General features: G+C 41.7%; 1 protein-coding gene across 1 annotated transcript in view; it reads left to right on the top strand.

Annotated features, from left to right (window-relative positions):
- The first annotated feature begins 2,576 nt into the window (after window positions 1–2,576).
- The window catches only part of LOC109468540 (PHD finger protein 12-like), a 19,416-nt gene continuing 9,029 nt past the window's right edge, over window positions 2,577–12,963 (top strand). Inside the window, exons 1-7 of the mRNA XM_019766783.1 lie at window positions 2,577–2,996; window positions 3,142–3,323; window positions 9,553–9,700; window positions 10,156–10,383; window positions 10,992–11,181; window positions 11,570–11,693; window positions 12,324–12,480. Coding sequence (XP_019622342.1) covers window positions 2,949–2,996; window positions 3,142–3,323; window positions 9,553–9,700; window positions 10,156–10,383; window positions 10,992–11,181; window positions 11,570–11,693; window positions 12,324–12,480 — 1,077 coding nt within the window. The 5' untranslated portion in view covers window positions 2,577–2,948. The remainder of the gene's footprint in view (window positions 2,997–3,141; window positions 3,324–9,552; window positions 9,701–10,155; window positions 10,384–10,991; window positions 11,182–11,569; window positions 11,694–12,323; window positions 12,481–12,963) is intronic.

Below are 12,963 nucleotides of genomic sequence, written 5' to 3'. Positions count from 1 at the left end.
CTTTTCTCCCTGCAGATTTGACGGAAAGTCGTGAAAACTTAACTGTGCCACAGCGATGTTTTATAAGGCCACAACAAGTTTATTGTTGGTTCTCGTATCTTTGAAGTAAATTGCTACTGGAAGATCAACAATTTAACAGAGAGGGGAAAGTCTCTTAATAAGAAATATTATTTCACAACTTAGGAATAATGATCACAATTACAGTATATTATATTATGAAGAAGGAGTAAAGACCAATTTATTATAGTTCATGCAGCAGAAACCTTAAGCTAAGCAAAGTTTCAGTCTATATTTATCTGCCACAAAGTATCCATATGGAGCTTAAGTGTTGCAATGCTATATATATATAAGAGTATGCTCTAAAATTATAGTTATACCTATGTGTTATTACTGTATTTTCAAAAGGCTAAAACTTGATATAACAAGTTATTTGTGAAGTGCTGTCATACAATGACAATGTAGGAGATTTTGTGTAGATTTTGAAGTCATCCTTCAAAAGGAAGTCATCCTTCAAAAAGAACGAATGTCAGTGGCTTGTTTAGTCTGTGTGACATTTGTTACAAAAAGAATTTGGACATCATCCCTTGTATAGCTATTATTATGAAGGTCTTGTTTTTACTTGATATTTATATTTACCGAAGGAAAACATATTGTTTTTGCTCAGTTTCTTACAAGTTCTTCTTCTCCAAACACTAACCTCTGACCTGGCCAATGACCTGATTTGTTGACGTCTGTCACCGTGGTAACTAGTGTTGGGTTACATAATGTTGCAATTTCATAGTAGGAGGCACTTAAACTCTGTTTGACAGTATATATGAATGTATTTGAGTAAGAATTAACAGAGCAGACCTTGCGCGCAAAGGTAAACATTATGCATTTGCTTTGCAAATGTTAATGTTACAATGTACTTATCTAGTTTTTAGTTGATATTTTTTATACTGTTTTATTATACCAAACCCAGGAGATGACAGAGTCATCAGCCTGTTGGTTATTGATGAATATCTTTGTTATAAGTATAACTTGCAATTTGACATATTCAATAAAGTCAAAGAATTCTGAACCCTTACCTTTTTTGTCTGCATGTGTTTAATTCATTAAACTTACATTCTTATATCTAATATTTCCTTGCTATTGAAGTCATCACAATGGTCAAACAAACACACAAAAAACTTGAATAATGTTTAGATTGAGTTTTACATGAACAGAGATCTGTAGATAAAATACTAGTTAATCATATGTCAATCTGATCATCTGAAGTCGCATCTGAAAACCCTCTCAAATTGCAGTTCGTAAAATAGTCGACAGGAGGCGCTTCTTACACTAAGAATACAAACGTTTGATCTAGAATTGCAGTATTTCAGTAAATTAAGTATTGAAAAATCATCTGCGTGTACTTAAGAAAATAATTATTCCTAATCATGAATACAAACATGATAAATGTCTTTCCTATCATAACTTTTACAGATGAAAAAAATGAATGATTATTAAAATGATTATTACTCTACTCTACTCTACTCTTAAAATAGATATTGCAAAGACGAATCTCATGAAAATGTTACTACAAAAAACATTTCCGGTTTACAAGTCCAAATCTTACAATATGAAAGTTGGGCCAACATTTCGCCTAAATGTGCAAAATCTATCAGAAATATAAAACAAATAAAACATAATAATAATAAAAAAAGACCTATTTGTTTTATCTTATATAATGACCTATGTGTTGGCTAGCATCATAGCATCACCTGGGTCTCAGTTGTACCGATAAAATCACATTTCTACGCTGACAGAAAAGTTTAGCCTCTACCAGGCTTCAGGAGGAGGAGGCTGGAATAATAGAAATCGGCCAAATAGAGAGAGAGAACATGCCGGGGGAGTTTGTCTGCTGGGAGAGAACATAATTTTTGCCGCACCCGGGTGCATCATGGCATGTTATCTCTCTCTATTTTGGCCGATTTCTACTACAATGTATTTCCAGCCGCCTACCGAAGCCTGGTAGAGGCTAGATGATCACAGTCTTTCAGTGTCGGTATCTGATAGTCTACCAGGCTTGGGGAGGCGGCTGGAAAGAGTAGAAATCGGCCAAATAGAGAGATAAGCATGCCACTTGGGGTGCGGCGAAATGTTCTCTCAACGGACAAACTCTCTTTGCATGCTTATCTCTCTATTTGTCCGATTTCTACTATTTCCAGCCGCCTCCCGAAGCCTGGTAGAGGCTAAAAAAAGTCAAAACTAGCGCGTTATGTGGCCTGCTTTGTTGCCTAGTTTCTGCTGGCGTATGACAGCGGCTGACCTTTCACCCCACATTCCAGTTCCCGCCATTTAAATCCTTTTCCCGGCTTCTGATTGGTTGGAATATATCAAAATGGTCAAAGAAAAAAGATTTCAAAACTTTACAGATTTCCCTATCTCTGTAATCATTAAAATACGAAAATGTTCAAAACATCTGTATGATTTTAATTTGAGGAATTTTTATTGATAATGTTGATTAATTTGGATTATAATTAATATTTTATCTTCAGTTTATCTTCCCTAAAAATTAATGGACGATTCTGTAAATTTCGCGCATGCGTTCTGATGCCCTCATTTCAACCTGCGCATGCGTATCTGTCTGGTGTCGATTTTTTGCGCCAAGTTTTGCGGTGAATTTTCCTGTGTTTTCAGCCCTTCTTACCTGCTTTTCTCGCTCATTTTTCGATAATTTTCGCCAGAAACTTGGATTCTGGTAGCCACTAGTCCTAGTATTCCGTGGATTAAGTTCAGTGCAGTTTCTACAAATCGTTCTCGAGAAATTGAGGCGGAAAGTTGGTAGGTGGTGGGGGGAGCTTCGAAAGGCAGAGCCGGGGTCGGTTTCTCCGTAAGCTGACTTCAGATGGACCCGGAAAGCTGAGTTTGTCAGCCGAGCGAGCTGTGCAGACGACTTTTCTGTTTTTTACCTGTACGTCACCGACATGACGACCGTCACGTATGATCTGGATACGTCCGGGGGACTCATGGAGGTAAGGAAAGCCTGTAGCTCCAAGCGATCTTTTCCGTGCCCTTGCACATGCTTTTTTTCCTCAGAATATCCCGAAGTAAGGCTTTCGAATTCGAGTTTTCCTGGTAAAGTTAAACCGATTGTTTCTGTTTTACTCGTGAAAACAGAAAATCCAGGCCCTGATCGCGCCGCCGCAGAGCGAAGAGCCGCCGAAGCGGTCCAGGAGGGAGGCTCGGGAGCCGAGAAGGACCGGGAAGAGCTTCAACCGCGACTGTTGCGACTCCTGCAAGGAGGGAGGGGACCTTCTTTGCTGCGACCGCTGTCCGGCCGCGTTCCACCTCCAATGCTGGTAAGACAGCCGTTTTTCTACACTTCCTAGTTACAAGAACGTCTCTGTCAACATTTTGATAGATTTTAGGGTGTTTCTAACGAGCAGTTGTCGGCGTGAGTGAGGGAAGACCGAGGGATACTTTTCGCCATGGCCGTGTTGAAAAATATGGGCCGGTGGGCGCCATCTTGAATTTCTGTGCTATTCAGATCGAAATTTCGCCGCACAAAAATAGCTGGCAGGTTTTCCTGGCGTCCTCGCATCCTGTCTCGACAACAGGAGGGGTTTGACTGCTGTAGTTTTCGGTTCCTGGTGTTAGTTGTGGTCTGTCAGCCCCGTACAGGGCCCGACTGTTGCCGGTTTGTTAGGCTGTACTTGGGGAGGGGGGCCGCGGGAGGGGTTTAGCTCAGAACGGCTACGTTCGGACAAACACAGTCTCAGAGACGCGGGTTTTGAGGACTGTGCTCGGTTCTTGTGGTGCTTCTGTCTTAAGAACAACCTACACACGTTAAAGAACCCACCACACCTTTCTAAAAAGAGTAGGGGCATGCCCCGGTGTGCGATGGTCCAAATACTTATCTGATTATTCACTACAGACTCCAGGAAGAGTAGTGTAAAATTCACACTGATGAAGATCCTAAACAAACAACTGAAACTTCTTGTGAGGAAATGGCTGAAGAAAGAAGTCCCTTCTCTAGTACAAGTCTTGCTGCCATGTACAAAACTCAAATCTGATTTGAGAGGTTCTAAGGAATTTGTGTTAAAATTCCACCATAATGTCAACTTTCCTTCGTGCGGAGCTATGTGAAGGTTTGATATCAGTTCAAAATTCAGATAAAACTTTTTCTCAGAAAGTTCTAAGGGAAGTCAGGTCAGCACAAATGTTGTGGCGGTTAAATTATAAAGCCAAAGATGTTAAAGCTTCCACTCAGATATGACATGCAAGACTCTTAAAGCTGACTCATGATTCAAATGTATTTACAGGCCCTCGAACTGTGGAATGTTAGGATATGTTTCCGCAACTCAACATTGAGATAACAACTGTCAACAATCTGCTTCTGTCTTAAGTGTGATCAAACTACCTGTAACAGTTACACCTAACCTTTACACGTTCACTATAAAATACCATCTAATGAGGATGCCCTTTCTGTACATACTTAATGAGTTCAACACTACGAAAGTTCTAGGAAAAACAGACCTTTTTTTCGACACCTCAATCCTAGGTTTATAATTGTTTCACATATACTTATCCTGTTTTATAATATTTTTATATATATAGTTATCATTATGCATTGTTTTTTTCTAAGTCGGTATTAGAAGCTTAATTGTTGGTACATCCACCAGTTTACCAGTCATTTTGGAATCTTGCAAAGTCTATGAATCTGATTGCACATTTCTTACAGATTCTTAACCAAAATTAAATGTTGGTACTTAATTAAACCGGATAGTGAGTGTGTGCATGAGTTGATTACCCAAGAATGCAAACAATAAAGCTTTAATTGCAGTCCAGCTTGTTATAGTACAGTCACAGTGGAACTACTGGTAATTGTTTAGAATATCATGACTCTAGGCAGAATTGTTGGAAGGTTACATCATGCTAGCAGCATCAATCTTTGTTTTTATTGCTGAATTTCATGTCCTTCAAGATTAATTTCAGTTTCTGTGACTCGATGAGTTTCTTATGAGGTAGGTCTAAAGGTAGTAGAATACTGGAGTCAGTGGTAGAAAAGAAGGGAACCAAAGCAAACATACACATTTGCTCATAAGCTGAAAGGAAAGCTAAAGCTGTTAACATTTACATTGAGTACATCAGGCAGAACCAGTGTAATGTGTTGGCTTTGGATTTAAAAGAAAAACAAAGATCAAAAGGTTTCTGTTTTTATTTTGGCCACTTGCTGAACATTACTCAAGGATTTACATTTATGTTTACTTTCATGCTTATCTTTCAATTTAGCATTTTTACAGTGTATTTTGAAAATCCGAAAACCAGTAGACTCTATTTGCCAGAGTAGGGTGCCAAATGTAAGCTGTTCATTATCCGTTTTTAATGATGTAGAATGTAGGATTGAAGAAAAGTACACTGCAGGCCCCAACATGGATTTTTATAATGTAACATGCTAGTAGTAGGTTGTAATGGTTCTAGTTGTGAGAAATTCTACCTGTAGTTTGGAGGTAAGGTAAGGTAATTTTCTATAAAAAAAACTATAGACAATTTCGGATTTGGTATGCAGCTTCTGGCTTCGTCATAATTTGAAGCCTGAATTGTTTTTAGCCTGTGATTGTGAAGTTTTTTTTTAGCAGGATGTTCATCCCTTTTCTTTGAAGTCTTGATTTTTCATTGTAAACTGCAGGTGAGAATTTTGAGTGCTGGGGTGTTTTACAGGTTCATGAAGTAAACAGCACACATCACACGTCTGACAGGACAGGGTGGGGTCAGGTAAGGGACAAAGGTCAAGGGTTATCACAAACTGGCCTGACATGTACTTAACAAACAACATTGAAGGCACCTATAGTATTACATGTAATTTTTTGGCAGATTACTATAAATCTTGAAACTGTGGCAGTGCTTTTATTCTTGTGGTGACCTCTTTACCACAGACATTGATAATATTATTAACATTGGCTGAATACTAGATAGCAGTAGACCACGCCAATATTCAGAATTTTTATCATACTGAGCTGAAAGATCAACAATATGAAAACAGACTCTGAGTCTGAGGAGAAAGCCTGTACCTTGGTGCACACAGTTTCAGGGAGGGAATAAAGTCAGTTTGATGTTTTCCTTCCTGAAATCTGTTTTTATCTTGTCCCGTAGCTGGCTTCTTACTTTAAAATTTGACCTTCTCTATACTGCTAACCTTATATAACGAATTCAACTTTAGAGCACATGGCTACCATAGCATGCTGAAGTTTCAAATGTCTTGGTTCAGCTCAGCAGTTACAGTTCAGTATCTGGGAAGAGTAGTTCAGTTTCTTCAGGGTTGCTGCCAGTGTGACACTGCTGCAGGTGTTTTGGGGAAGGCAGGAAGGGTTTTGATTAATAAAGAAGGTTCTTAATTAATGGAGAGTGGCACACATGTCTGCCCTGTGCTTTACTCACACATCAGGGTTCAATATACCTGTGGATGCATTTTTGTAGTGGCCTGGTAAGGTCCGTGAATGAAACTTCAAAGGTTCCTCTTTTTTTTAAGGTAGATCTTGTTAAGATAACACTTTCTCTAGTAACCAAAGCTGTGGCTTCTTTTCTGTTGAGATTTTAGCCATGGGCATCTGATGTCATCCCTCTACATCATGTACTTGTAGCTTTTTATACCAGGAGAGTGGGTCATAAACAACCTGACACCCCCGTCCTGTAGTGGTTCCTTCTTACTTAACAGCCAATCAGCAGCATGATGAAATAAGAGGTCGTTGACCCCTGGCTGTGGGATGTTTTGCAGGATAAGTGGTTACCATGGCAGCAGCAGCTGTTCAATAATTTATCTTTATGGGAGAGATCATTATATTTAAGCATTTGAAGCACAAAATATTGCATTTTCTGTCACTAAATGCCTGGCTTGTGCTGTCCAAAATTTTCCATTAGGTCCAAGTTGCCATGGCATCTGGTGTTCTGTTTCAACTGTTGCCATGACAACTGGTGTTCTGTTTCAGCTGTTGCTGTAACTAACAGCTGGTGCTCTGTTTTAGCTGTTGCCATGACAACTGGTGTTCTACTTCACCTGTTGCTGTTACTAACAGCTGGTGTTCTGTTTCACCTGTTGCCATGACAACAGGTGTTCTGTTTCACCTGTTGCAATGATAACAGGTGTTCTATTACACCTGTTGCCATGACACCTGATAGATTCACCATCAGCTGTCTGGAGATGTAGTTTTTTAAGTTGGCTTACTTAGTGAGTGTTGAAAATGCATACTGGTGGCTAATTTTCACACCAAGAAACATGCCTTTATTTTAACCGTCATGAACCTAACCCTGCTGGACTGAGACTGTATAGACCTGCGTTCTACCCTCGGTTAGGATCAGCTGATCCCAGGTTCAGGCAGGCCGCAGGGTTTCTCTGTTTAGACAGGCAGGGCTCAAGGTCATGACCTTTTGTCTGGCTAATGGATGATGAATGGGGCTCAGTTTGGAGGAGAGCCAGTACTGTCTCTCACTGGTGTTTCTTATGGGGCTCAGTTTGGACAGGAGCCAGCATGGTCTCTCACTGGTGTTTCTAATGGGGCTCAGTTTGGACAGGAGCCAACACGGTCTCTCCCTGGTGTTCCTAATGGGGCTCAGTTTGGAGAGAGCCAACATGGTCTCTCACTGGTGTTTCTAATGGAGAGGAGCCAACACGGTCTCTCACTGGGCCAGCATGGTTGTGTGCTAAGGTCAGGTTTTATTTTCAGCCCAGATTCAGAAAAAAATGATACTTGCATTTAGAATGTAAAAACTGTCCATTTTCTCGAAACTGAAGCAGTTGTGCATCACCCATAATTGGCCTCCCACCCATCAGTCTACTGTACCTTATCTGCTGTCCCACTGACCCACATTCATGTACACTGCCTTTATCTGCCTGACATCACCCATTTATCACATGGACCCTTCCAGCTACAGCCTGGTTCTTCATAAATCTTTCACAGGTTAGGAACTATCCATTGAAAGTGTAGGGGTGTCTCCTGCAAGTCTCTAGTGCCACTGACGAAAGGCATATCTTATTACCTGGATGCCTAACCTTCACCGTCCTCATAATGACCTGTCTCTTGTTCCAGTGACCCTCCCCCATGAATAATGACCTGTCCCATGTTCACAGTGACCCTCCCCTGCAGTGGTCGAAATACTTTTTTTCAGTACTCTGCAATATTGCAGAAGAGTCAAAATTTTGTTCTGCAAATTGGAAATACTTTCTGCAACTAGAGAGGCCGACATTTGCTTGGGAGCAAATACAGCATATTTCAGTCCATCTCCCTCCCACGCAAAAGTGGACTATTCCAAACTTACCCCGGTGTAAAACTGGCAAAGATTCTCAAATAAATGAATTATATAGTAGCCATGTAATTGAGAACAAAGATGCAAGAACAAGCACATTGAATCTCGAAAGCTTTACTAGTCTTATTACAGGTATGCAAATACTAACAATGATGAGATTTGATACATTTTGAAGGTCTTAGGCACATAAAATTGAATGTGTGGGTCATTCCGCACGACTTACGTGCAATGTGACCTCAGGTAACCCGCAATGGAACACGTGTTCCATGAATGGAACCGGCCATTCTTTAGATAGAACATGGAACGGGTATAGCACTTTTGGCTCTTTTTTTGCTGAAAATAGCCATTAAAGTCCCCCAAATGAGTCATTTGGAAGTGGTGTATGCCAAATATGTGACTGCTATTCTGTAGACACATGTTCAAGGTACCCTTATACCGAATTTCAGATCATTTGGTTGTAAAACCAGGGCTCAGGATCCAAAAATCCATTCAAAAAACCTTCATAAAAATTTTTAAAAGGCATGTATCAAAAAAAATGAAAAAAAAACGCCTGGGGGTATTGGCCCACTCTACATCCATGCCAAATTTCAAGTCATTTGGCTGAATGATGGCGGAGTTGAATCCCTTTGACTGTGTGGCAGGAGGAGGAGAAGAAGAAGGAGGAGGAGGAGAAGAAACATCAGAGAACACAATATATTTCATCCATACCATGGTATGGACTGAAATATAAATACACAAGCCTCCATATTACAACCTTCCTGCAAATACACAAGCCTCCATACTACAACCTTCTCAAACCAATAATTCCTTTTTTGCATCATATATAGCTTTGTAAATCTGTACAGTAGCATTACTGGAGAGTAGCATTGCAGGAGAATTTCAGGTTTATAAGCATGAACTATGGATTGATATGCAAATTAGTGAAGACAATTTTTTGGAAGTCCAAAAGGAAACAAAAGTTAGACAAGTCAAGACAAGGATGATGCAAATTAGTGAAGAAGTTCCTGTTGTTTCAGAACAGTCTGTCCCTGGGGCCTGGGAGTTTTAGTTTGCTAAATTGAAAACTAATGAATCTGGAGCCTATTTTTCATTCTGCAAAATTGCAGATTGTATAATTTTTTCTTCTGCAATCTTGAAAATCTATCTGCAGATTGCAGACTGCAGGCAGGTATTTCGAACACTGCCTGTGTGAAGAGGATCTCCCCGGGGGTGAGTGGTTGTGCCATCGCTGCGCGGTGCTGCCCAGTAACCCTCCCCCATGAGTAATGACCTGTCCCTTGTTCACAGTGACCCTCCCCTGTGTGAAGAGGATCTCCCCGAGGGAGAGTGGTTGTGCCATCGCTGCGCGGTGCTGCAGCAGTTCCCTGAGCTGGACGACCGGGACGAAACTGCCTCCAACGCCAGCGTGGCCAGCAGCACGACTAGCAACAAACAGGTGAGCACCTGTTTATTTTTTGATTCATTTATTTATTTATTTCAATTTTATATGTAATAACATAAATAGTTCAAGCGTGGCCAGCAGCACTGCAAGCAACAAACAGGTCAGACCTCTTGAAGATGAAGACTTTTGCACAAGAAAACAGTTACTCAAACAACTGGATTGATTTTGCACAAGAAAATTGTTGCTGGATAGATTTGATGCTACCTGAAACTCTCAGGTAGCATCTGAAGTTGCCAATAATTTTTTTTAACCTTTTGAAGAATTCTTGAAGAAAATCCAAGAGCCAGGAATATTTGTTGAGGCCAACTTGTTTTACAATTTTTGTTCCAAGTAAGGCAATCAAAGATGGCAGACTTCACCCCCTTGCCACACAGACATGCCAAAAACAATGTTTTTCTTTGCAAGAAGTTAGGGTTGTTCACTCGTCTGACTTTTCAACTGTTTTTCAGGCATCAAGTTCAGCCAGTAGCAGTGCCACTAACGGAAGTAAACAGGCACCGAGTGCAGCGGGCAGCAGCAGTAGTGCGACTGGAAACAAACAGGCACTGGGCCTGGCAGTGAAGCAGCCAGCCCTGGTGAGAAAGCCCCCTGGTGCGAGCGGGGTGAGAGGGCAGAGTTATGAGCGGGGAGATCGAGCTTTAGAAAACGCACCGGTGTCTGCGACTACAAGAAGTAAGGTAGGGAGCTAACAACATGGCTGTTTGGACACTCAACCTTGTGTTGTATGTTGGCTTGGTTGCATCTGGGGCTTGATGGCAGCACGCCAATTGTCTCTGTCCTGTGGGTTGATTTTATCTAAGTTCAGGTGGTGGAGGTCCTCCCGTATGTTGTCATACCATTTCCTTTTAGGGCGGCCACGGGGGTTTGGACCCTCCACATCCAGTGTGAGGATCCTCTTCGGCCATTTGTCCCTGTCCATTCTCTGGAGGTGGCCGTAGCATCTAAGTCTGTACTGTCTTACATACAGACTGGTTACCATTTTCTAATGTTTTCTTTTGAAGAGGCATATACAGTATAATATTACGTATTAAGGATGACTGAAATGGTTTTGTGGTGAGATGACTGCATATCCTGATTGCATGTTAAAGGATTTTTTTTTAAATATTTAGTCGTAGATACTTAATACGCCAAAAAGCAGTTACTCAAGCAACTGGATATGATTTTGACCGTTTCCAAAATCATATCCAGTTGTTTGAGTAACTGCTTTTTAGCATATCGTATTACCTGGATGTCTAACCTTCATCGACGTAGATACTTAATGTTCTGTTGTTTCCATGGTAACCAGGTTCTGGAGAATGGGGAGCGAGGGGCGGGGGATGCTGCTGTCGCCATGGATACGGGGTTGCCGGGTAACGGTGAGGAGCAGAAGAGCGGTGTGGAGACGCCCTTCCAGCTGCTGCTGCAGGCAGCCAGGCTGCAGAACCCAAAACAGTTCGCCCTCCCCAACGAGTTCATGTACCACGCCGCACTGCCTGGTAAGGTCACAGGTCAGGGGTAAAAGGGCAGAGGGTAGAGGGCAAAGGTTATGAGGGTGTAAGGGTAATGCCCCAAACAGTTCGCCCTGCCCAACGAGTTCATGTACCACGCTGCACTGCCGGGTAAGGTCACGGGTCAGGGGGGAAAGGGCATAGGGCGGAGGGTAGAGGGCAAAGGTTATGAGGATAAGATGTGTAATGATAATGACAATGATAAAATGTCCCAAATCAGCTTAAACTTCACTTGAAAATATACCCCTCTACTTGACATTCTGCACTTTGAACTTTGACACCCTTACACTTTGAACCTCGACACCGCTGCACTTTGAACCTTGACACCATCAGACTTGACCTCCTGTACGTTTCTTACATCCCTGTATGTTTGCAGGTACGAGTAAGACGCAGTGGACGTACCGACAGCGCCACACCAGCAAACGGGAGACGAAGAAACCGTACGAGATCGACAACGGCATGGTGCCCCTCCCCGCCAAACTGTGCTTCACATGTAACAGGTAAGGGGGCGCTGCTGTACAGCTCTAAACTGTAATACTATGTAGTATTGTTTTCCTCGTTGTACAGTCTCTGTATCCTGGGTATATAATTTCATAATAATACCTTCCATGCAATAAAATTCTTGACTCAGTAAAGATATAGGTTTACAATTTGAGAAGCTCAAACAATCCCAGCTTAGTTTTTGCAGCGAAAGTTTGTATAAAACTAAAGCAAACAAAATTTTCAAGCCTCTGTAGGAAGATATGCCAAAAAACAGTTACTCAACCAACTGGATATGATTTTGAAAACGTCAATTTGACGTTTTCAAAATCATATCCAGTTGCTTGAGTAACTGTTTTTTGGCATATTGTATTACCTGGATGTCTAACCTTCATCGACGTACTCTGTAGGAAGAGTAAGTAAATATCTAACATCTGCTGTGACGTGTTGTGAATGTTTTCTCCTTACCTGCACTTCCTGCAGAAGCTGCCAGGTGTCCCCACTACAACAATGCCAGCTTAGTATTTCCAGTCAAATTTTCCCCAAAGCTGAAGTAAACAACATTTTCAAGCCTTTATATAAAGAGTTCCGAGTTGAATGTCTGCTTTGACGTGTTGTGAATGTTTTCTCCTTACCTGCACTTCCTTTAGGAGTTGCCGGGTGTCCCCGCTGATCCAGTGCGACTACTGCCCGCTGCTGTTCCACCAGGACTGCCTCGACCCCCCGCTGACCTCCATGCCAACCGGGCGCTGGATGTGCCCCAACCACGCCGAGCACGCCATCGTAAGTACAGCCAATCAGAACTCAGCATTTTAAGTGCTCAGCCAATCAGGACAGGCCATCATAAGTACAACCAATCAGAACTGAGCATTTTATATACTCAGCCAATCGGGACAGACCATTGCAAGTACAGCCAATCAGAACTGGCTATTCTAAGTGATCAGCCAATCGGGACAGGCCATCGTAAGTCAGGTTATGGTAAGTGCCGAGCCAATCAGAAAACATGTCAAGTACAGCCAATCAGGACATGCCATCAAAAGTGTTCATCCAATCAGGACAGGCCATCGTAAGTATGACCAATCAGAACTGGCTATTCTAAGTGCTCAGCCAATCAGAACTGAGCAGTTTCAATACTCAGCCAATCAGCACAGGCCATCTTAAGTACAGCCAATCAGAACAGGCCATTTTAAGTACTCAGCCAATGAAAATACACAATTCTCAGCCAATCAGGACATGCCATCATAAAGTACAACCAATCAGAACACGTCAGTTTAAGTGCTTAGCCAATCA

This window comes from Branchiostoma belcheri, unplaced genomic scaffold (genome assembly GCF_001625305.1).
Source record: "Branchiostoma belcheri isolate BF01 breed outbred unplaced genomic scaffold, Haploidv18h27 scaffold2, whole genome shotgun sequence".
Lineage (NCBI taxonomy): Eukaryota > Metazoa > Chordata > Leptocardii > Amphioxiformes > Branchiostomatidae > Branchiostoma > Branchiostoma belcheri.
Note: the sequence above shows the minus strand (reverse complement) of the source record. Positions and strands in the feature narration are given on the sequence as shown.